Source organism: Homalodisca vitripennis, chromosome 4 (genome assembly GCF_021130785.1).
Source record: "Homalodisca vitripennis isolate AUS2020 chromosome 4, UT_GWSS_2.1, whole genome shotgun sequence".
NCBI lineage: Eukaryota > Metazoa > Arthropoda > Insecta > Hemiptera > Cicadellidae > Homalodisca > Homalodisca vitripennis.
Genome location: NC_060210.1, coordinates 119948681 through 119971892, shown reverse-complemented (window position 1 = coordinate 119971892; position 23212 = coordinate 119948681). Strand labels below are relative to the sequence as shown.

General features: G+C 35.7%; 1 protein-coding gene across 1 annotated transcript; it reads right to left on the bottom strand.

Annotated features, from left to right (window-relative positions):
- Positions 1 to 10422: 10422 nt before the first annotated feature.
- LOC124361171 lies at positions 10423 to 21436 on the bottom strand. Its single transcript, XM_046815211.1, has 5 exons — positions 21412 to 21436; positions 20551 to 20702; positions 20027 to 20182; positions 18850 to 18949; positions 10423 to 10697 (listed from the first exon to the last, which is right to left on the bottom strand). The coding sequence occupies exons 1-5, from the start codon at positions 21434 to 21436 to the stop codon at positions 10423 to 10425; spliced, it is 708 nt and encodes a 235-aa protein (XP_046671167.1).
- Between the last annotated feature and the right edge of the window lie 1776 nt (positions 21437 to 23212).

The following is a 23212-nucleotide window of genomic DNA, read 5'->3' as shown; positions in this document are numbered from 1 at the left end:
AAATTTAATTTAATTTCATTGAGAAGGGGTAGATTTAATGTATTTATCACACAAACAAAACGAATTTAAATTGAAAGTAATATATATCTTCTGTACATTGTATTCAGTATATAATTCATTTTTATCTATAAATGCCATCAAATATCACAAATATTTATAAGCTTCTAATTTAAAATGAGAGAAATAGAAACAAAAACTAATTATATCAAATGCAAAATCTGTCTGGCATCCTGCACAATTATTTTTAATTGTTAAAAGTTTGTTTTGTATAAATGCTACAAAGGTATTATGTGTACCAGAACCATTTTAATTTTTATGTTTATTCCCTGTTTTTAAAACCAAATAAAGCAAAAATATCTAGATAAATAAATTAAAAACTTTTACACAGATATACTCTTAATTGTAGATTTTAGTTAATGATAAATATGCAGTGCTTAGTTTGAACTGTAATGTTGATGTAAAAGACAAAGTTACTATCTAACTTTTACTATATACTTGAAATCTGTTATGAATCCCATCTTTGTCATCTTGTTGTCTTTTGACAGAAGTAGGCTTCTCTGTCCTTTTCATTTATACAGATTTTCTTGATCAGGAAACCAGGCAAAATCAACTACAGAACAAACATGCAAAGACCAGAGTAACTACGGCTACAAATATACCCTTTTTAACAGATTTTCTTGATCTTGGCAACAAGGCAAATACATCATTGGCTATGGAAGTATAATTCACTTGAAGTGCAGAAGTGCTCATACACTTGCAAAGCCTTCAAAATTGTGGGTGAAGCCACAGGTAACTGCTAGCGATTATTTAAAACCTATTGCGTCAATTAGTTCATTTAGTTAAAATTATTATGTCAATACAGATGAAATAAATATTTTAATTGGTGGTTTGAAATATTAATCTTATATGAACATTACCAAAATACACACAATAAAAATGAAGACATTGGATAACTAACTGACCAATTTATACAACAGCAATAAGCATCTATCTACTCCCTTTAATCTTAACTTTGAATAAAAAGTTGTCAATAGCGTAAGGTTTATTGGAATGTTTCAATTCTTTCTCTTATTATGTGGATAAATTTGGTAGCCAAACACATGGTTTGCTTTAGTGACACAGTAATGCATTTCTCCTAATGATATATTCCTTACCCGTAAACCAATTTGGAAACTTTGATTTTATAAACACACAATCTAGTTCAACGTGAAATAGATAGAGGAATTTTATTTAAGAAAGCAATCAACCATCAGCCTACTAGTTGGGGACCATGATCCTTATTAGTTGGGGACCATGAGCCTTATTAGCTGGAGACCATGAATCTTATTAGTTAGTGACCATGATCCTTATTAGTTGGTGACCATGAACCTTATTAGCTGGGGACCATGAGCCTTATTAGCTGGGACCATGAATCTTATTAGCTGGGGACCATGAGCCTTATTAGCTGGGGACCATGAGCCTTATTAGCTGGGACCATGAGCCTTATTAGTTGGGGACCATGAGCCTTATTAGCTGGGGACCATGAATCTTATTAGCTGGGGACCATGAATCTTATTAGCTGGGGACCATGAGCCTTATTAGCTGGGGACCATGAGCCTTATTAGCTGGGGACCATGAGCCTTATTAGCTGGGGACCATGAGCCTTATTAGTTGGGGACCATGAGCCTTATTAGTTGGGGACCATGAGCCTTATTAGCTGGGGACCATGAATCTTATTAGCTGGGGACCATGAATCTTATTAGCTGGGGACCATGAATCTTATTAGCTGGGGACCATGACCCTTATTAGCTGGGGACCATGAGCCTTATTAGTTGGGGGCCATGAGCCTATTATTTGGAGGCCATGAGCCTTATTAGTTGGAAACCATTAGCCTTAATAGTTGGGGACCATGAGCCTTATTAGTTGGGGAAGTTATTGAAAAGACTAAAAATATCTAATGCCAATTTTACATTCTGACCATAATTTTTAGTCTGTCACCAACCTATGAAGTAAATCAAAGTTAAATTAACATCAGACAGCCATATGAAAACTGAGTATTCAGTTGAAAATTGTGACTCAGTTACTCTTTCTCGTTGATTAAAGATTATGGAACTAATATTTACATATGTGAAAGTAAAGAACTATAATTTGAGAAAAAGATTATCGTTTGGTAATTTTAACCCTTTTCATATCCCACCAAAAACAGCATGGCTAAAGATCAGTATTTTTAGTGAAGGGAATTCCTTTTTTAATTTGAATTGACTTTAATGTGGCTGGGAAGCACTGATCCTGGGGAAGGAGTGTAATGTCCATTTGCCAAATACTGCCAAGCACCCCCTGCATTCCTTGGAGTTTAGTTTATAACTCAGTATTATATGCTAGGAAATAGTGTTACATATACAATACTGATTTCAATGAGATAATGCAAAGTGTAAATTCAAATGGGTTAGATGTACAAGCTGGATGAGTACAATCGTTCAGGGGTGATATGATGCTCAAATTGAGGGGGGGAAGGAAATATTATTAGTATAAGTGTAAGATATGCAATTACAATATACATTTCAATTATTGTGTTTGAAAATAAACGCAATAACTTTTAAAGCGCTGCTATAATTGTATATAATAATTGTCTTAAAAATGTTGGTTCCTTCACCTTGTCGTTATAAAATGTTGTAACCTCAACGACCCCACGGCTTGCCCCCTTCTAATTTTCATTCTAGGTACGCCCGTGGTGCTCAGTTCGGGGAATTGAACACTGATAGTGCAGATAAGGCTTGTCCTGTAGCTAGATAACAGTGGGTGACGTAAGGTACAGGGTAAGGTTACCTGCTGCGAGAAACTAGTTACCGGGGTGGGGGAGGGGGATGCAAGATATTTCATGCTGGGATTGTATGCTCCTGTTCATGTATGGACCTGGAGGATATGTGCTTCTTGGACCGTCCAAATGGTGATGTATTCTATTTTATATATTGAAATGGCACATTAAACTTTTATAACATTAGGAAGGAAATGCAGGGCTGTTAGTTTTAGTATTACATTTTAAAATTATGAATTATGAGAAGGATTTGGGGGTCTAAATTTGGATAATTCAGAACCCGTTCATGTAGACAGTAGTTGTTGTGTAGTTTTAACGTTCCACTATGTTTAAATTTATCTTGTGTTATATTTATGTTAATATTTAATCGTTCATAAAGCTCAGAAATGAACGATTGGTTGGTGGATGCAGCCAAATAACTTCGGCTATCTGCAGAGCGGTGTTGCCGTGGTGCAGTGGCGTAGCGAAGGGGGGGGTCCAGGGGGTCCGGACCCCCCCCGAAATTTTAAGACATATTAAAAAAAGCATGGAGTAGGAGAAAAAAGGAGACGTTCATATCATTTACTCTTGTCTACAAACATTAAATTGATTGATTTAATTGATTAAAGTGACCGTTGTTAAAATATATATTGTCCTTTCGTTTAAATCATAAAGTATCAAGGCTCGGCCTTTCGGATAGTGTAGTCTAATCACGGTATTGCTATAGAGCGCGGTTACGTGACGTCGCAAAGCAACCTAAATTGTAATACGGCGAACATTCGACATCAAGCGCTCGTTGTGTCAACAACTCCTGGAACAACATGAGTGAAAATCTTCAAGAAGATGGGTCAGCGTGCCTTTGGAAGCCCCGGGCAGCCAGCTAAGAGGCCTAGCTCTCCACCTGCCAGCTCGGCGCCTAAGAAGGTCGCTGCTCCAGCAAAGGGCCTTTTTAAAGGCCACAACGTCACCCACTGCTACTGGTGACATCTGACCAACCTACGGCTTCGGTTTTCTACGCCCAGGATACCCTTGCTATTCCTGGACAGTGTTCCGGACTGGCCTACCTACACCAAGAAGTTGGAGGAGTAGTTGGCGCGGGACGGCCTGACGACAACGTTCCGCGGTGTTCACTATCGCTTGAAAGTGACCACCGTGGAGGACTTCAGGGACATTCAGCGGTACCTATGTTCCAAGAAGCTGCCCTTCTACACTCACAACCTTGGGCGTGAAAGATCGCTTAAGGTTGTGATCAGCGGACTGCCCGACACCGATGATGTGGAGCTCTTCGATGTCTTAACTGACGAGGGCTTCGCCGTCGACGAGGTTGCACGACTTCGGACAGCCCGGGGACCTACCAGGAGCTGGCTGATCACGCTGAGCAGGGAAAGTGAGCGAGAGAACCCTGACACCAAGATGTAGATTTGACAAGCCCGCTCCATGTCAGGGTCTCAGTCACTGTCTACAAGAAGCCGGTTGGCCCGCCGCAGTGCTACCGGTGCCAAGGTTTTGGCCACGGCTCCGGAAACTGCGGGAGGCCGAGAAAATGCGTCCGCTGCGGGGAAAATCATCTGAAGATGAACTGCCCCAAAGTCTCGACGAAGAAGGGTCACTGCTGCAATTGTTGGCGGCGATCACAACGCCAACTATCGTGGGTGTCCAGCCTACAAGGAGGCCAGAGCGGCAGCTGTCCAGTTAGGGCGCAAGTCCCGGCCAACCAAACCAGCGGCGAGGCGACCAACGGCCCAGCCGCCCAAGCAAACCAGCGCGGGACGAGTCACCAGCGGACTCCGTATCGGAGAGTGAAGCTGAGGACGACATGCCGCAGAAGAAGAAGCGCCGGAGGAAACCCCAGAACCCAGCCAACCGACTTCCTCGCCCGCCGGCATCTGTGGCTGACCTTCCGGTCACACAGAGGCCCAGGGCGACTCCCAGGCAGAAACTAGAATGGCCACATACACCAGGCCACTCCGCCGCAACAAACGGAGGCGCCAGCAGCTGATGCAGCAGCAGAAGCAGCCGCCCCCGCCCAGCGCAGCCTACAAGCCGTGTTGAAATAGCTGCACAGCTGACCGCCCTCACCCGGCTCTTCAATGAAGCAGTGGCCCTCAGTGGCACACCGACCAGCTGCTAGACTGCTGCAGGAGCAAATTATTCCAGTTTGACAGGCAAGTCATTGAGCTCAACTGCTCAGATACTGCACACAGACCAGGAGGAGCGCCCAGGAGGCCATCCTAGCGACCCGACTTGGACTTGGACAGTTTAAATTAGCGACCACTTCGTTCAAATTCGTCTTGAGGACGTAAAATGGCTGCTTAGAATTGTCATGACGTTGATTTTAGTGTCATTAAACTGTAGACGTGTATATAATTATCGAAAAATATAAAAAATCACTGTCGGTTGGAAAATACACTTTAAACGCTCTACTGATAAGAAGTTTCCGACTACTTTGGATTTCACTGACTGAGGTATTATTAATTTTCCTTAGTATATTCCGATCGGGAAGTGATTATTTTTGTTTTTTTTTTTTCTCGATAGTTATATATGTATTAGTCGGCGTTTGAATTAATACCTAAAATCAATGTCCTAACAAAATTATAAAATACCACTCTTACCTCAACCACTCAACCAGTGAAATCCAAAATCGTCAAAACTTGAATCTGTAGAGCTTTTCTTCGGTATTTACCGACCGGAAGTGATTTTTCGTCGATAATTATATAGGTAGTCGAGTACAGTTTATTGATAACAAAAAAAAATCGTCGTCCTAACTCAATCAAAAATACCACGTTTACCTCATTAACTGAAGTCCGAAGTAGTTGAAGATCTAATCATTAGAGTTTTTCAGGTGTATTTTATTTCCGACCGAAAGTGATTTTTTTGGTTTTTTTTCCGATAATTTATATACTACTCGTCTACAGTGTAATGATACAAAAAATTGTTATTTATAACTCATTCATAAATACCTCAATCGGCTTACCAAAGTAGCCGAACTTCTAATCAGTAGAGTTTTTTCGGTGCATTTTTCCGACCGTTAGTTTTGATCTGTACCCGAGCAACGCTCGAAAATTGCCCTCCTTTTCTAAAGGGTTTCGGCCGTCAGTGGCCCCAATGTCCCCGAAGGGGTATTTAATTTTTTCCACAGAATATAGTTGTATCAATTATACGCTTGAGCGAAGCTCTGTTTTGTTCTTTTTCTTTCTTATCCAGTGAATCCAACATCACTTTGGTGCCTTATACTCGCCAGAATCGAACTTTGTAAAGTTTCTGTAGCTATACAAGAAAATTTGTGGTACTAGAGTTGCTGTGAGAGTTAAATTTGCCTATTACATCTTTACACTTTCTATAAGGCGTAGTTACTAAAGCCCATATTTTTGGTATTTACCTTTTACCAGTGAACTCATTGGCAAATAACACACAAAACTTCCCCCGGATCCCCCGGTTTCGGACCCCCCCCGAACGAAATTTCTGGCTACGCTACTGGCCGTGGTGCGCTGCATTAAAATAAATTAGTAGCAGATCATTTCCCGTTTACTTGAATAAAACTTCGTTAAAGAGTTTTCCAGCTCTACGCGTTTTTAAATGTCATACTATAAATATGTATATAATGTAATAACTGAACCTTTTTTCCATAACGATGTGCAGGAAATTACATGATCAAATGTATGAACGTGTTACTGCAAGCTCATGAACTAGACGTCACGCAATCATCAAGTACATTAATATATTTCAATACTTAATTACCATTCATTAACATGTATAGCAACGAATAAAACAATAACTAAGAATATTATAATTTTAAATATTATTGTTTGATGTAGTACATATAAAAATGACTGATTCTAAAAAATATAACACAAAAATTTGTGTTCAACCAGTTATTAGACTATGATCGGCTATAGTATTTTTAAGTAAATAATGATAATTATAAAAACAATCAATTTAAGGCGTTTGAAAATAATCCTTCGCTCTAGGCACGGATTAATTATTTGTTTAAAAATTGCAGTTATATAGTTACTTAAATTTAAAGTTTTGTACTAACTAATATAAATGTTATAACTAGTAAATCTTCCAAGTTGCAATACTATTAATATTATACATGCGAAAATTTGTCAAGATGTTTGTATGTTTTAAACTCAATCACATAAAAACTGGTGGGTAGATTTGGACGAAATTTGGTTTGTACATTACTTATATTTAAGAATGAAACACAGGCATATTTTTATTCCAAAATACCACCTTCGTAATGTTAAAAGTAATTTAACCCTTTGCACTCCTCAGTCCCTAAGAGGTGGACATGGTGCTTTACCTGTTGCACTCTGTGAATTCTCGGCGCAGCTGTGTCCGTACACTCCTCAGTCCACTTCTTATGGCCCAAGGTCATGTTCTCTACTACACTGAATATAGATGGTGCCAGATGTCTGTTCCACTCTGACATGTTATTCACAATCACAACAACAGGTGATTTTAAAGGGGCATTTTAAAAGGACAATTTCAAATGATCTTTTTATGCTAAAGCGTTGCTTTCATTTTTTTCTTATTGATTATTTAATATATTTTGCATGGATTTAAAAATCAAAGTCTTAGATATATTTCTTTAAAGGTAAAAAGCAAAATTACTACAAGCAAATCCACAGATATAAGTAGTTAATTCTAAGGCAAATTTTAATATATATATATATAGGTGTTTGAAAAGTCTGGGTACGGCTTAATATTTTACAAACCATAGCAGATAACATCTATAAACTTTGCACAGTGTCATATGGCTATGTAAACTATTTTTCCTTGCTATTACCATGACATGCCAACCATGGGGGGACGGGGGACGACCCACAGAAGAAAACATGGAAACCTTAAATTATTTAGAACTACGTCATCAAACTGTGACAAAATATCTGAACGAAAATAACATACAAGCAAAAACAAGAATCTCATTGGTTGTCACAACAACGATAGCTCACTGGAAGGTAATTGTTTGGGTTTGTTTAAATAGTCATGAGACACCCAGCTGATAATTGCCAACTGAGTTTCAGCGGGCAATCATCTTACAAAACAGACTTCAAAAATATTATTTCATATTTATTACTGCTGTTTTACATTAAATAAGTGGCATAAAAATTAATAAAACTATTTAAAAAATATTTTATTCATCTATAGTCTAGTCATCAATAGAAAGGGTTATTTTATTTTGTATTTTAAGAAACAGATAAATAACATTTCCCCCAAAAAATTGTACAATCTTGTTGATTATATAGTTTAGAATCAGCCAAGATATGGCAGAACATTATATATATAACAGAATTATTTACAAAAAATGTAATATAGTTAAATGTCACTGTCCATAAGAGGTGGCCAGAGGAGTTTAGGAGCATTTTAGCATCGGCCACTACATATGGACAGAGGAGTGCAACGACACGGCTCACAACAAAATATTCAGAGTTGTAGAGGATATGACCTTGGGCCATAAGAGGTGGCCAGAGGAGTGCAAATCACAAGTACTGTCATGCGGACGGGGAGTGCAAAGGGTTAAAGTAAATGTGTTTACTTTAAAAATATGCAACATTACAACGTGCTACACAGTCTCATGGTAATTTTAATTTGTATGAATAAATATCAGCTGTTGTAATGTCATGCAAATAGCCTATCACATGAGAAGTCACAATATTATCTCATTTTTATTAGGGACTAGCAGTTACCCGCGGCTTCGCACGCAAGTTAGTAGACGTAGTAGATTTATGACGACTGCTGGGGGTAGGGTACGATAAGCGGACCCGGTTTTTATATCGAAATTGTCAAACGATATTACTTAATCATAACCATCGATATAGTCAATCGATACTGATTAGTTATTTTGAACAATTAACTTAAATAATATATATCAACAACTGTAAACACTTTCAAATAATACTCGTAATGTAATATTTCAATTTTATATAAGTAGCCTAACATTTGATTATTAAAAATGGCAGACAATTTTTTTTTTTTTTAATCTCTTGCCTCACCTTCTGCTATGTAGGCTGCGATGTTCACTATTATTATTTTTTTCAAAGTACACTGTTTCGTGTCTATACATGATTTGCTACTTTGAAAGATGATAAGACATGTTTTTCGTGACTTCAACATGTTGGACTCGTACCGAAAAACCCACTATGTGATCATCTTTGGGAAAAAACAGAGGCGCAAATATGGTCGTCTTCAGTTTTTCTAATTTTGGTTATAATAATTTGTTTGATCACTGTAAATATTAAATTCATATTTTAATATTTAAAACATAATTATTGATTGTTATTGAGGTTTTATATCGATTGGTAGTCTGGGATATGAGATGCGAATATTAGGTATCGATGTTTACATTCTTCGATATAAAAAACCGGGCCGCTTATCGTACCCTACCCACTGCTGGTTCGAGTGAATTATATTTCCGACGCCAATGTTGAGTTTGCCTTCTTCCCGAGCAAGAAAGTATGTAAAAAAAGTGTATATTTATGGTCATTTTCAACTTATGGTCTTAGTATTTTTCGTTCCAAAGAATTTTTGTTTCATATATACAGACACAGCTCTGAGAGACCTACTTTTCTCAAAAGAAAACTTAAATATGTCTCATAATAGTCTTTACGTGTATAGTTAAAGTTAGACTACATTGTATCTTATATTTGGACTGCTAGCAGTTACCCGCATCTTTGCACGCAATTTAGTAGGCGTTGCACGTTTATGACGACGCTGGTTCGAGTAAATTATATTTGCGACGCCAATGTTGAGTTTGCGCTGTTGCCGCGATCAAGAAAATACGTAAACTATTTTATAATTTACTTCGTTCTTAGTATTTTTTAATCCATAGTTGATTTTATTTTGTTTTCCGATAAAGAAAATATATAGTCTATCACAGTTCAGAGAAGCCTGCATCTGTCAAAAGAAAACTAAGATGGGTTTTATGTCAGTCTTTAAATTTATAGTTAGTCTTTTAATGTTTTTTGAACATTTAAAGCTGGAGTTGGTAAATTATTTCGAAAGAGCAGTCGAGCGTAATTTCATCCAGCATAGTTCTTGGCGACTGCTTCAAAGGAAGTCTTCGAAGTCAATTTCTGACCTTATGTTTTAGTACATTTTCTAGGGTAGATTAGTACTTACCTAATCGCTGAAATCCAAATCGTTGTTAAAAATTATGATTATCTGTTAGAAAATTTTGTTACTATGAATGTAAACAAATAATAAACAATGTTTACACAAAACAGTTGATTGCATTTGACAGGCTCATTCAATTAATATTACACAACTTTAGAGACCAAAATGGAAGTTCTCGTTACTTTAAAAACCAGTGGGGCGTAGCCCGGAGGGATTATCGAAATAAGAGTAGGCCTATAATCATACTAGGAACCGCCGGAATGTCCATGTAAAACTTCAGTACAATCGGTTGAGTAGTTTACGCGTGAAAACAAAATAAACAAACAAAGGCACTGTCACATTTATAATATTATTTAGGATAAGGGTTAGGATGGCAGTAATGACAAGTTCAAAGTAATTAATGAATTTTTTGTTACTCTTTTGTAACACGATTCTACGAACCATTCGCTCCGTAACTAAAATTTGAGGAAAAGATCGTGTGCATTACAATAACAAGACTAAGGTAAAAGATCTGGACTCTCAACTATAGATCTCTAAGTTCCCAACTTTTGTATGCGCTTGATGTCAACAATCTGATCATCAAAGACTCCAGATTCTGCTTCATACTCTTGGATGATGAACATCGGCGTTTCGTCCGGATGAAAATGTCCAGAGATTAATAATCTAACACGGTATTCTTCAGTGTCGTCCACTGAAGATATAGAAGCGTCTTCTGACTCTTTCTCATCTCTACCGCTGTCTTCGTACCCTTTGTAACCATTACCGTTGCCATGTGGTGGTAGCGGCGGTTTTCTTTCTCCATCCTTCTCTGGAGGTGTCTCTCAACTGCCCGATTCACCCGGTTTACTTCTTCCATTCTCTCTTGCTGGAGGTCTAAGTGCATTCCTCTCTAAGTGCAATTAAAATATTTTAAGAGTAGGCGCCTTATGAAAACTTAAACGGGTCTTACTAAGCAAAACATCATATTTATTATCAAAATATCACAATTTAAATGACCACGATATTTATTAACTTTGTTTGTGGACTTACACTTTTTATAAAAGTTTGATTAAATGGGGTTTTCGATAACCTCAGATATATCTGAAGTTCACCACCTTAACTTGAACGTTCATTATTTTATTTTTATAGGTAAGTCAAGTATAAAACACGTTTTGATAAGGATCTAATCTTGTATACGTCTTAGACAATTTGGGTTGAACAAATACCGGAGAAGTGTACAAATAACAGCAAGTAACATTTAACCACTTTTAAGAATTATAATGATTCTAAATGCTAAAATCCGCAATCAAAAAGGTTTTGTACTTTTACTTTATTTCTGTTAATATTACCGCTATCGGTATTCATTAATAACAAAAGTCAGGAATACATGACTAGCAAAAGCTAAACTAAAGTACCTACCTACGTTAAGACTATTACAGATTAGCCGTTGAAAAAAATGACTGCTAAGCGGCCATGGCCATTGGTTGCTGTCTCTCGCCCGAAGCGCGGGAAGTGAGGTTTGTATTACTTTGTCAAACCCCACGGGTCGCAGACAGACTCGTCATGTCGAAGAATTACAAAACATGAGTGTTTTACTATGTGTTAGCTGTTATAAAAAATGTCAATACAAATTCAAACGAAACGGAACTATTATACATTGCTCGACTACGAGTATACTTTCAGTTAAACGCAAGTTAAAATATACCTTGAATATTTGTATCAATGGAAGGTTACAACCCCAAACTCCCCCCCCCCCCGTATACGCCTATGGGCTGAGTCAGGGAACTCTTTTAAGAATCTGACCTGCAGTTATATTCAAATAAAAATGGAACAAATCTAAATGGCAGAAACACTGGTACCTAAAGGGATTCCCGTTGCTACCAAGTTACTGAAAAGATCTGTTCTGTCGGGCCCTTCTATCAGTCAAATCCACAACATTTGCACTCGGATATATTTATAACTGCGCTCAATATGTAATACATGGGTACTTTGGTAGGTCACAAGAAATGATCAACAAACCATTTTTCTCTCATACATCTTTATTTTCATACTCAACAAATGTATTACATACATATTATATCATATTTACTGTCAGTTTATTTTAACATGCTTCATAAAAGTATCACACCTAGCTACAAAAGAACCAGTTGGTTAGGTCCAATATGTGTAAATAAAAACAAAATGATGTTCGTTTGTAAGCGCATCACTTGAGAACAGCAGAAATAATTAGTTTTTTTTTGTATGTTCATAATATGCCATACTACGCTTTCATTGAAAGGGAATTTGGAAGAGTGCTACGTATCACTGAAAAGAGCATACAAACTCTGCAAAATGACACCTCTACCATCTCTCTAGGTCAATTAAGAAAGCTCTTGGAGAAAGCTGAATTAGATGTCAATTTCAGGAACGTTAGTGTCTTTTTGGAAACTTTACATAGCCGAATTTTGGAAACGGTTTGTGATAAAAATTTAAAATGAGGTGTTTTTTACAATCTCAGCACTCACTAAGAGCATACAAAATTTTAGCAAAACCTAAAATGGTGAGGTACCTAAATTAAAAGTGTTGTGTGCCCTTATTATCAAATGAAATGTTTGACAACGTATTAAGTAAATCAGTTAATTCGTGTTGAATTAACATTTTGGTAGTTATAGAACAATAAGAGTTGTACAGTAATACTGTTCTATTACAACATAAATACAATGAACACATTTTACAACATTAACAATTAGCTTAAATTAAAGCTATAACATAAATTTGTGTAATACAGTGCTACAACACACAACCAGCAAAGAAGGCATCATTTATTCATTCCACAAAAGAACTTACAGTCTAGGGTAAATAGACAGGGTTTTGCTGCCCCTGTCAACAAAAATAAGTTTTAACGTGTACATAAGTAAAGCGCAGTAAAGTAATTAGGTTGCTTAACATTAGATTTCTTAGGAACTAAATTTTGACTGGCGCTTTTACTAAAATACGATACAAAAGATGAAATTGAAAGCCACACCACCATCGCAAAAAATGTAAATTGTACTTCATATAATTGTACTTTAAACAGCTTCCTTACAATTACAGGAACAATGAATAGTGAAAATACGTTATCATTTTAGGGAAAAATTCCTATATATAAAAAAGGAATTAATGTCTGCTTTACTTAGTCACCAGAAATTTAAATTGTACTTCATATACTTGTTCTTTAATCATCTTCCTTGAATATTACATTCACAGGAATAATTAATAGAGAAAATGTGTAATCATTTTAGGGCAAAAATAAAATATAAAAACTGTAATTATGTCTGCTCCAACTTCGTTACCAGAAATGTAAATTGTACTTCATATACTTGTCCTTTAATCATCTTCCTTGAATACTACATTCACAGGAATTAATAAAGAAAATTTGTAATTGTTTTAGTGCAAAATTCCGATATAAAAAATGGAATTAAGTTCTGCTCCAACTTCGTCACAGGAAATTTAAATGGTACTTCATATAATTGTTCTTTAAACATCTCACTTACATAGTACATTTACAGGAATAATTAATAGAGAAAATGCTTTTAGCCGTTGAGGGCAAAATTCCAACACAGAAGATGAAATTCACCTTCTTCACCTTCATCGCCAGAAATTTAAATTGTACTTCATATACTTGTTCTTTTAAACATTTTCATTACATACTACATTTACAGGAATAATTATAGAGAAAACGTTTTTAGCCTTTTAGGACAAAAATACGATACAAAAGGTTGTCTTAATACGACTTCACTTCCTTCAACAGATATTTAAATTGTACTTCATATAATTGTTATTTTTTTGAAACTCCCTTACATGTTCAGGAATAATTTATAGAGAAAATGCTTTTAGTGGAGTTGAATAATATTCCGATACAAGGCAGACTATTTAAATAATCATGTCTCAAAAAATTGTAAATGAATATTTACCAGAAATGTAATGTATAACTGCAAAAATGTACAAAAACCACACAAAATAGAGAATAAATAACAATATATAAACCATTTTCCATAGTAATTGGTCGTCCAATGAAATATAAGAATGGGGAAAAAACAAGCAAGATTCCATAAGTATTATAATTTAAATACAAATGTTATAATAATCAAAGCTAAGATATACAACTTACAATAATTATCTAATCTAAATATATTATAATTTAAATTATTATAGTTTTATATGGAGTACTTGGGCTGAAGATTCCACTGTCGATTGCTACCAGCATCTAATAAAGCCTTGGACATCTTGTATAAGTATGTATAACATATATATATATATATATATATATATATATATATATATATATATATATATATATTGCTAGTTCTACTCTCTTTTAGAAGAATGTGTCTTTATCATTAACAAAAGCTTAAAATTAACAAAAGTTTTATTGCAGAATTTTAACATTGAAAATTAATGGTTTGATAAATAAAAATGGTTAATCCACATTGACTCGTCCATTTAATGCTTCTACCCAGAATTCACGTAGCTCCACCCTCGATAATGTTTTGGGATTGGCTGTTTCTCTATAGAGTATGAAATCTTATACAAACAGTAATCACCGTCAGCATTCTACCTCCCAATGACTTGTATATTTTACGCATCTACCCAGAATCCTCTTAGCTCCACCTTGGGTAGTGTATAAAGAATAGGTGTTGGTCAAGAGGGTCTGATCTATTATACCAGCATATAATAGTGTCTTGGACATCTCGTATAAGAATGTATAACATATATATATATATATTGTTAGTTCCACATCGTAAAGTATGGGGTAGGGTTACATCTACAAAAAAACACAGTAAATAACATTTGTTTCTATTTTATAAGAATATCTCTTTATCATTAAAAAAACCTTAATATTAACAAAAGTGTTATTGCAGAATTTTAACATTGAAAATTAATGGTTTGATAAATTTAAATGGTTAATCCACATTAACTCGTCCATTTAATGCTTCTACCCAGAATTCACGTAGCTCCACCCTCGATAATGTTTTGGGATTGGCTGTTTCTCTATAGAGTATGAAATCTTATACAAACAGTAATCACCGTCAGCATTCTACCTCCCAATGACTTGTATATTTTACGCATCTACCCAGAATCCTCTTAGCTCCACCTTGGGTAGTGTATAAAGAATAGGTGTTGGTCAAGAGGGTCTGATCTATTATACCAGCATATAATAGTGTCTTGGACATCTCGTATAAGAATGTATAACATATATATATATATATTGTTAGTTCCACATCGTAAAGTATGGGGTAGGGTTACATCTACAAAAAAACACAGTAAATAACATTTGTTTCTATTTTATAAGAATATCTCTTTATCATTAAAAAAACCTTAATATTAACAAAAGTGTTATTGCAGAATTTTAACATTGAAAATTAATGGTTTGATAAATTTAAATGGTTAATCCACATTAACTCGTCCATTTAATGCTTCTACCCAGAATTCACGTAGCTCCACCCTCGATAATGTTTTGGGATTGGCTGTTTCTCTATAGAGTATGAAATCTTATACAAACAGTAATCACCCTCAGCATTCTACCTCCCAAAATTGAGTCATCTATTTTACGACTCTACCTAGAATCCACTTAGCTCCACCCTCGATAGTGTATTGGGGTTAGATTTTTCTATATAGACTATGAAATCTTATACAAACAGTAATCACCCTCAGCATTCTACCTCCCAAAATTGAGTCATCTATTTTACGACTCTACCTAGAATCCACTTAGCTCCACCCTCGATAGTGTATTGGGGGTAGATTTTTCTATATAGACTATGAAATCTTATACAAACAGAAATCACCTTCAGCATTCTACCTCCCAAAATTGAGTCATCTATTTTACGACTCTACCTAGAATCCACTTAGCTCCACCCTCAATAGTGTATCGGGGGTAGATTTTTCTATATAGACTATGAAATCTTATACAAACAGTAATCACCCTCAGCATTCTACCTCCCAAAATTGAGTCATCTATTTTACGACTCTACCTAGAATCCACTTAGCTCCACCCTCGATAGTGTATTGGGGGTAGATTTTTCTATATAGACTATGAAATCTTATACAAACAGAAATCACCTTCAGCATTCTACCTCCCAACATTGACTTGTATATTTTACGCCTCTACCCTGAATCCTCTTAGCTTTACCTTGGGTAGTGTATGTAAGAGTAGGTGTTGGTCAAGAGGGTCTGAAATCTTATACAAAACAGTAATCACTCTCCTCCTTATTCTGCCTACCAACATTGAGTCGTCCATTTTATGCTTCTACCCAGAATGCATGTAGCTCCAACCTCGATATTGTATTGGGAGTAGCTGTTTGTCTAGAAAGTGTAAATCTTAAACAATCATTAATCACCCACCTCCAAATTCTAACTCTTAACGGCCACTTCTGACTTATGACACAGGATTCACACAATATTTGGAGTATAGTATAAGCTGTTATAAATTACAGAGTGATTAGTTACTTTCCTAATTCTTTTCCCTAACAGTGACACTTCCATTTTGAGCCTCCATCCACAATCCAAGCAGCGCAGGCCTCAGTAGTATATTGACGATGACTGCTAGCATGGAGCATATCCCCGGCGGATTTTTGTAACTGGTTATTGCTTACCCAGCGTGACCTGGTAAATAAACCAGAAAAAATTAGAAAATTTATTTAAATTCCAACACTTTTTGGACATTTAAGCGATAAAATAATTTTTGCACATTAACCTCTAATAATTAATTCTTATGTGATTTTTTGCAAATAGATCACATTTTTATTGGAAAATACTTAGTTAACATTTATTTTTTTAATTTGTCAATATTTCTTTGTTGCAGGATTATAGTATTTACGAGATTTAAAACAAACATCTATGAATATATACTTGTAAATAATACCGTACATTTTGTCTACGGTTCTGCTGGTACATCCTACCTGTGATAAACCAAGCTCTGGTCGTGAAAGGACCAGTGCTGATGCCAAAGTATGCGACATGGAATAGCGAAAGGACATAATGTTGCAGTCTTATAAATTTAGGTGTCTCAATGTATCTCAGTGATATCAAATATTTTCACAAATATTTTAAACAAAAAATAGATATTGTCCACATAAATCCACAAATTTTAACTGAACTAATTGAAGTTAAGAGCTCTCATTTAATATTTGATCGTTTTAGAAATGTCATTCAATGATTCCAAGTTTTTTTGAGTTGGTACGTTTGCGAATAGACTTTCCACGTCAAAACTTAGTAGCATGATGGTTTCAATCAACTTTAGGGATTTTGACTTTGAGTATAATACAGCAGTAAGTTCGGTCTTGAAAGTACAAACTCTTTTAAATTACAGTAATTACTCACCACATTCTCCCTCCCTACAGCAATGCATCCACTCTGAGCCTCCACCCAGAATCCACGCATATCCATCCTCGATAATATATTAGGGGTGGATGTTGACCATTTTTTGTAGCCCCGGCTTATTGAGGTCCACAGGATGTTTTTACCTCCCAGTGTAATCTAGTACACAAACCAGTAACTTAGGAACATTTTTTAAATACCACTAAAAATATATCTAACTATAAAATAGCAGTTATTTAAACTATGATCCTTGAAGTATTTTTAATGGCAAAACACGACAAAAATGTCTTTCAACTTGGTCAAATAGAAAAAACAATTGTATTGTAGGACGTAAGCTGTTTTGAATCGAAATAGGAGTCATATTCCAAAAAATTTGATTTTTAATGACATTAGCGCAATAGTGTAATATATAACCGAAAAATGTCATATTGAAATGCAAAATCCCCTAGAGAACACTAATTTATGGATCCTAGGAAGACGTTTTTGTTAGTTCATGGTTTAATTAATAGGTACCTAATGGAGAAATCCAAGGACAATGGTTTATTGTAAATTAGATTACATAAACAACTTAACAATACAATGTAACTAACCACAATGTCCGGGTCGCAGTCATGGGTTGGCTTGCTCAAGAGGAGAGTATGTGTGCTATGCTCTGCAGCAAGTAAAATTACAAGCGCCATTTGTCCTGGGGGAAGCAGTTGGCCAGATAAGCATAGCTCTGGTCTGCCACTGTCCTAAGTTCTGTAACAAATAAATATATCTGGTTCATTTCGCTGATTAGTAAAAAACTGCAGATACATAACAATGTGTACCATTTGCTCCACCAAACTCCAGAAGGTTACACAATTCCAGTAGGGTTTCTCTCTACCCACGATGTCTTTTTTTAACTCTGGGGTTGGTGTGTCCAAAAGAAGAATGTGTGCACTGTGCTCCACCAATAGGTGAAACTATAGAATGGTACGTGTGTCCAGTAGGGTCTGTCTCTAAGTACATTGTCCTAGTTGAACTCTTGGGTTGGTCTGTCCAAAAGAAGAATATGCGGCCTGTGCTTCACCAATAGATGAAACTATAGTGGTTAATAGTGGCACACTACTCAACCTTATATGATTATATGATACCACGCGCGCACACACGCACGCGTAACTATTATTTTTGTTCTAGTAAAATATCAAATTTTAGTTCTTGAACAATTACACAGTTGTTATGTTTATAGGTTAATATTGTGTAATGATGAATATCCTTTAGAATTATTACACCCATTTAGCCTTATATAAATATAAAACAACACGAATTTAGATGTGTGTACATTACCTGATCAATAACTCATGTCTAATAGACAGAGAGGAAGATCAACGATCTATGCAGTCGTCGAGAACTTCAACAATGTCCTTCGACTCGTAATCTATAACAAATATTTTGTATGTTAATGTCCGTATATCATAAATCCGGCATAAATATATAACATGTTTCTTGGAAAAATACTTAATCAACTCCTTTTATTTTTGATTTTCTTTAAATATTTACATATAGTTGAATATAATATTTACCTGATGTAGTAAAAATTAAAACTATTAATACATTATTAATACATTATTTGATTAAACATCTAAATGCTTTTTTTCTATGGTTCTGCTATTTTTGCTTACCTTTGATAAACCAAGATCCGGTCGTGCCAGGACCAGTGCTGATGCCGAAGTATTCGACTTGGTATGTCGAAGGGACATGCCACGTCAGTATCGGCTCTTCCTGCAGCACAAACAGTAGAGTTATACACTGATAGTAGCTATGGCTACAATAATGTTGCTGTCATTTAAATGTTGGTTTCTCACAATCCATTGCTCAAAAATGATACCATATATTTAGTTTTGAACAATCTACTTTACTGTAATAATCACACTCAATAATACAGGATATGTAAGCGTAATCCATACCATAAAACATTCTCAGTTATGGCCAATACTTAAAAACACTATTCGTTGACTATAGCAAAATTAAGAAAAGTCTTGGGGAAATTAGTACTAAAGTAATCTGCATTAAAACATTCCGATGACATTTCAGACAGTGTTGCCATATCGCTGTTGGTTCCCACTACGACGTGGCTATTGTTACTACTGTCTATTTGATTTACACTTTATCTGCAAAACAAATTATTGAAAACAATCATAATTATTATTTTGTACCTTTATGACTGATAATGTTTGTTTATTTCAACAGATGGTGAGACTGGTTAGTAAATTTTCCTACACAAAAAACTAGCAACAGTGTTGGGCACCGGGTGTACAGGGGAGAATCGGAAGTATTATCATCCGTCGGACAAATTTGGCGTGGGATGCTCTAGTTGTCTGTATAACTGATGCAATTTATTATTTATTTGTCTTTGACATTTTCAACAACATAACGTGATCAGACAGGAAAAAGGAATGTAAAATTAACTATAAGACTGTAAAAGTCATTTTAGTTTGTGTACAGAACTGAAAGGTGCTGGTTAAAAGAGCAACCTTTAAGTTATAAAGGGGTTTACGGGTTTAATTTTATACCAGTGACATTGTAATTAAGAAGATTAAACATGGAAATAGATATCGTCCAAACCCTTTTACAAATTTTAATAGACCTCTTCGAGAAATTAACCATTTTTGCTATCCGGTTTGATGGCCCTAGTCTACTGCGAAGGGTTTTAATGTTATCACAACAAATAAGTTACTCATCATTTAGCATTTGTCGCCTTGGATTAAAATACCTATTACTAGAGTATAATACAGCAATTCGGTCTTGACAGTTCAGTCTTGAAAGTACAAACTCTTTTATATTACAGTAATTACTCACCACATTCTCCCTCCCTACAGCAACACATTCACTCTGAGCCTCCACCCAGAATCCACGCATTTCCACCCTTGATAATATATTAGGAGTGGATGTTGACCATTCTGAGTAGCCCTGGCGTATTGAGGTCCTCAGGTTGTATATACCTCCCAGTGTAACCTGGTACACAAACCAGTAACTTAGGAACATTGTTTAAATACCACTAAAAATATATCTAATTACAAAATAGCAGTTATTTAAACTATGATCCTTGAAGTATTTTTAATTGGAAACGCGACAAAAATATATTTCATTTTGGTCAAATAGAGAAAACAATTTGTATTGTAGCACGTAAGGTGTTTAGAATCCAAACAAATCCAAAGGTGTTTAGCAGTCGTATTCCAAAAAATGTGGTTTTTAATATTAGCGTAATAGTGTAAAATATAACCAAGAAATGTCGTGTTGAAATGTAAAATCTCCTAGAGACTAACTACTAGAAATAACTACTAGACCAACTAGAAACTACTTATCAATACAATGTAACTAACCACGATGTCACGGTCACAGTCTTGGGTTGGCTTGTTGATGAGGCGAATGTGTGCGCTATGCTCTGCTAACACGCAGAATTCCAAGCGCCATTTGTCCTGGGGGAAGCAGTTGACCAGATAAACACAGCTCTGGTCTGCCGCTGTCCAAAGTTCTGTAACATACAAAGATATCTGGTTCATTTCAACGATTAGTAAAATATTGCAAATATTTGCAAGACGTGTACTATTTGCTCCACCAAACTGCAGAAGAGTACACAATTCCAGTAGGGCTTCTCTCTAACCACGATGTCTTTTTGAACTCTCGGTTTGGTCTGTCCATAAGAAGAATGTGTGCACTGTGCTCCACCAATAGGTGAAACTATAGAATGGTGCCTGATACCAGTAGGGCCTGTCCCTAAGCACATTGTCCTGCTTGAGCTCTTGGGTTGGTGTGTCCAAAAGAAGAATGTGTGCACTGTGCTCCACCAATAGGTGAAACTATAGAATGGTGCCTGACACCAGTAGGGCCTGTCTCTAAGCACATTGTCCTGCTTGAGCTCTTGGGTTGGTGTGTCCAAAAGAAGAATGTGTGCACTGTGCTCCACCAACAGGTGAAACTATAGAATGGTGCCTGACACCAGTAGGAGAAAGTTTCAAACAACAAATTATCGATGACAACTGCATGGATAGGATTAGTCCTTTAGGGGATGATTAAGATAGGTTTGGAATATAAAACTGAGAAATAATTAGTAATATTTAATTTTCTTAACGGGAAATGTCTTTGAGTCATTTAATATTAACGGAGTACAATGAAAGTGTAAGCCCGCATCAGCCCAATGTCTGCAGTAGTGCTATATAGTAGCTAGAACCAGCGGAACTTACCTTCCCGCCATCTCGCCCCACCCATTCCCCTCCACGCCCTCACCACCACATGGGCGAACCGTTTCACGTCTAAATAATCCACCTGTACTCGCTATGCAAATACAATAAGCATAATTATGTTGTTTTATAAATATTTAAAACTATATTTTTGCCTTAATAATTCTCCATTTGGTTGATGAAACTTGAAGTAGAGGTCGGCTAAATAAAAACCATAAAGCACTCGCTACCCAACAACTAGAACCAGACTGAGGTGATCCTTATTGTTACTGTTCGTCTAAGTACCTCCACTTCTTCAAGATATTTACACTATTAATTATCAATAAAACTATTTGAAAATCCTACAATCAGCATAATTATATTGTTTTATAATTATTTAAAACTATATTTACCACAATAATTCTCCATTTGGTTGATGAAACTTGAAGTAGAGGTCAGCTAAATAAAAACCATAAAGCACTCGCTACCCAACAACTAGAACCAGACTGAGGTGATCCTTATTGTTACTGTTCGTCTAAGTACCTCCACTTCTTCAAGATATTTACACTATTAATTATCAATAAAACTATTTGAAAATCCTACAATCAGCATAATTATATTGTTTTATAATTATTTAAAACTATATTTACCACAATAATTCTCCATTTGGTTGATGAAACTTGAAGTAGAGGTCGGCTAAATAAAAACCATAAAGCACTCGCTACCCAACAACTAGAACCAGACTGACTGAGGTGATCCTTATTGTTACTGTTCGTCTAAGTACCTCCACTTCTTCAAGATATTTACACTATTAATTATCAATAAAACTATTTGAAAATCCTACAATCAGCATAATTATATTGTTTTATAATTATTTAAAACTATATTTACCACAATAATTCTCCATTTGGTTTATGAAGCTTGCAGTAGAGATCGGCTGAATGAAAACGATAAAGTACTCGACCACAACTAGATTTAGACTGAGTTAATCCTTGTTACTCTTTTTCTAAATACCTCATCTTCTTAAGATATTTACACTATAATTCTCAATAAAACTATTTAAAAATCCTACAATAAGTATAATTATATTGTTTTATAATTATTTAAAAATATATTTACCATAATAATTCTCCATTTGGTTGATGAAGCTTGAAGTAGAGATCGGCTAAATAGAAACGATGCACCACTGGCTAGGCTACAGCTCGCACTGGCCTCTGACGCGGCCTGCCCTCCTCTTATACCGAGACGAGGGTTGAAGTTCCGTGATAAATGTGTCAAACAGTTTACACGCCTGTTTGGTAACCAAACAACAAACTGAAATACACAAACACCGATAAATGTTCTCAGGAAGGAGTGGCTTCGTCAACAATATACTACCCACTGCTGGAGTATAGGGTAGCCAAGAGGGCAAGACAGTTCCGTAGTGAAAGTGGCAAATTTTCGCCACTTTCTTCTGTCCATCCCCGGTCGCCAACTATGGCCCGGATATAACGGAACTCTATTCTCAGAACTGTAATTAGGTTTGTTTTCTGGTGTCGACTAACCTAACAAATTGGAACTATTTGGACATTTTAATTTAGCGTACTTCATGTTTGGAAAAAGATTCAATAAACGGATAAAAAACTTTATTCTTTGTTCAAAAAATAACGGTTGGAATAAAAAGTTACAAGATTGTTTATGTGTATCGCGACATCGCCTTGACGTCTTACGACTCTGAAATCATTTACCATAAAGAAATTAATTACATATATACGTTTTCGTGGTTTTGGCAGAATGCATTGTCAGAATAAGCTAAAGTTTATATGTTAAATATCTACAAGATAAG

What these genes read in the sequence shown, in the direction of transcription:
- LOC124361171 (XM_046815211.1), bottom strand. Translation starts at nt 21,436, where the DNA reads ATGGGTGGGGCGAGATGGCGGGAAG. An exon ending in ACTGTGACCGTGACATCGTG is followed by an intron (nt 20,183 to 20,550) that starts GTTAGTTACATT and finishes TTTGTGTACCAG; the next exon opens with GTTACACTGGGAGGTATATA. An exon ending in CTGTAGGGAGGGAGAATGTG is followed by an intron (nt 18,950 to 20,026) that starts GTGAGTAATTAC and finishes TTTGTGCTGCAG; the next exon opens with GAAGAGCCGATACTGACGTG.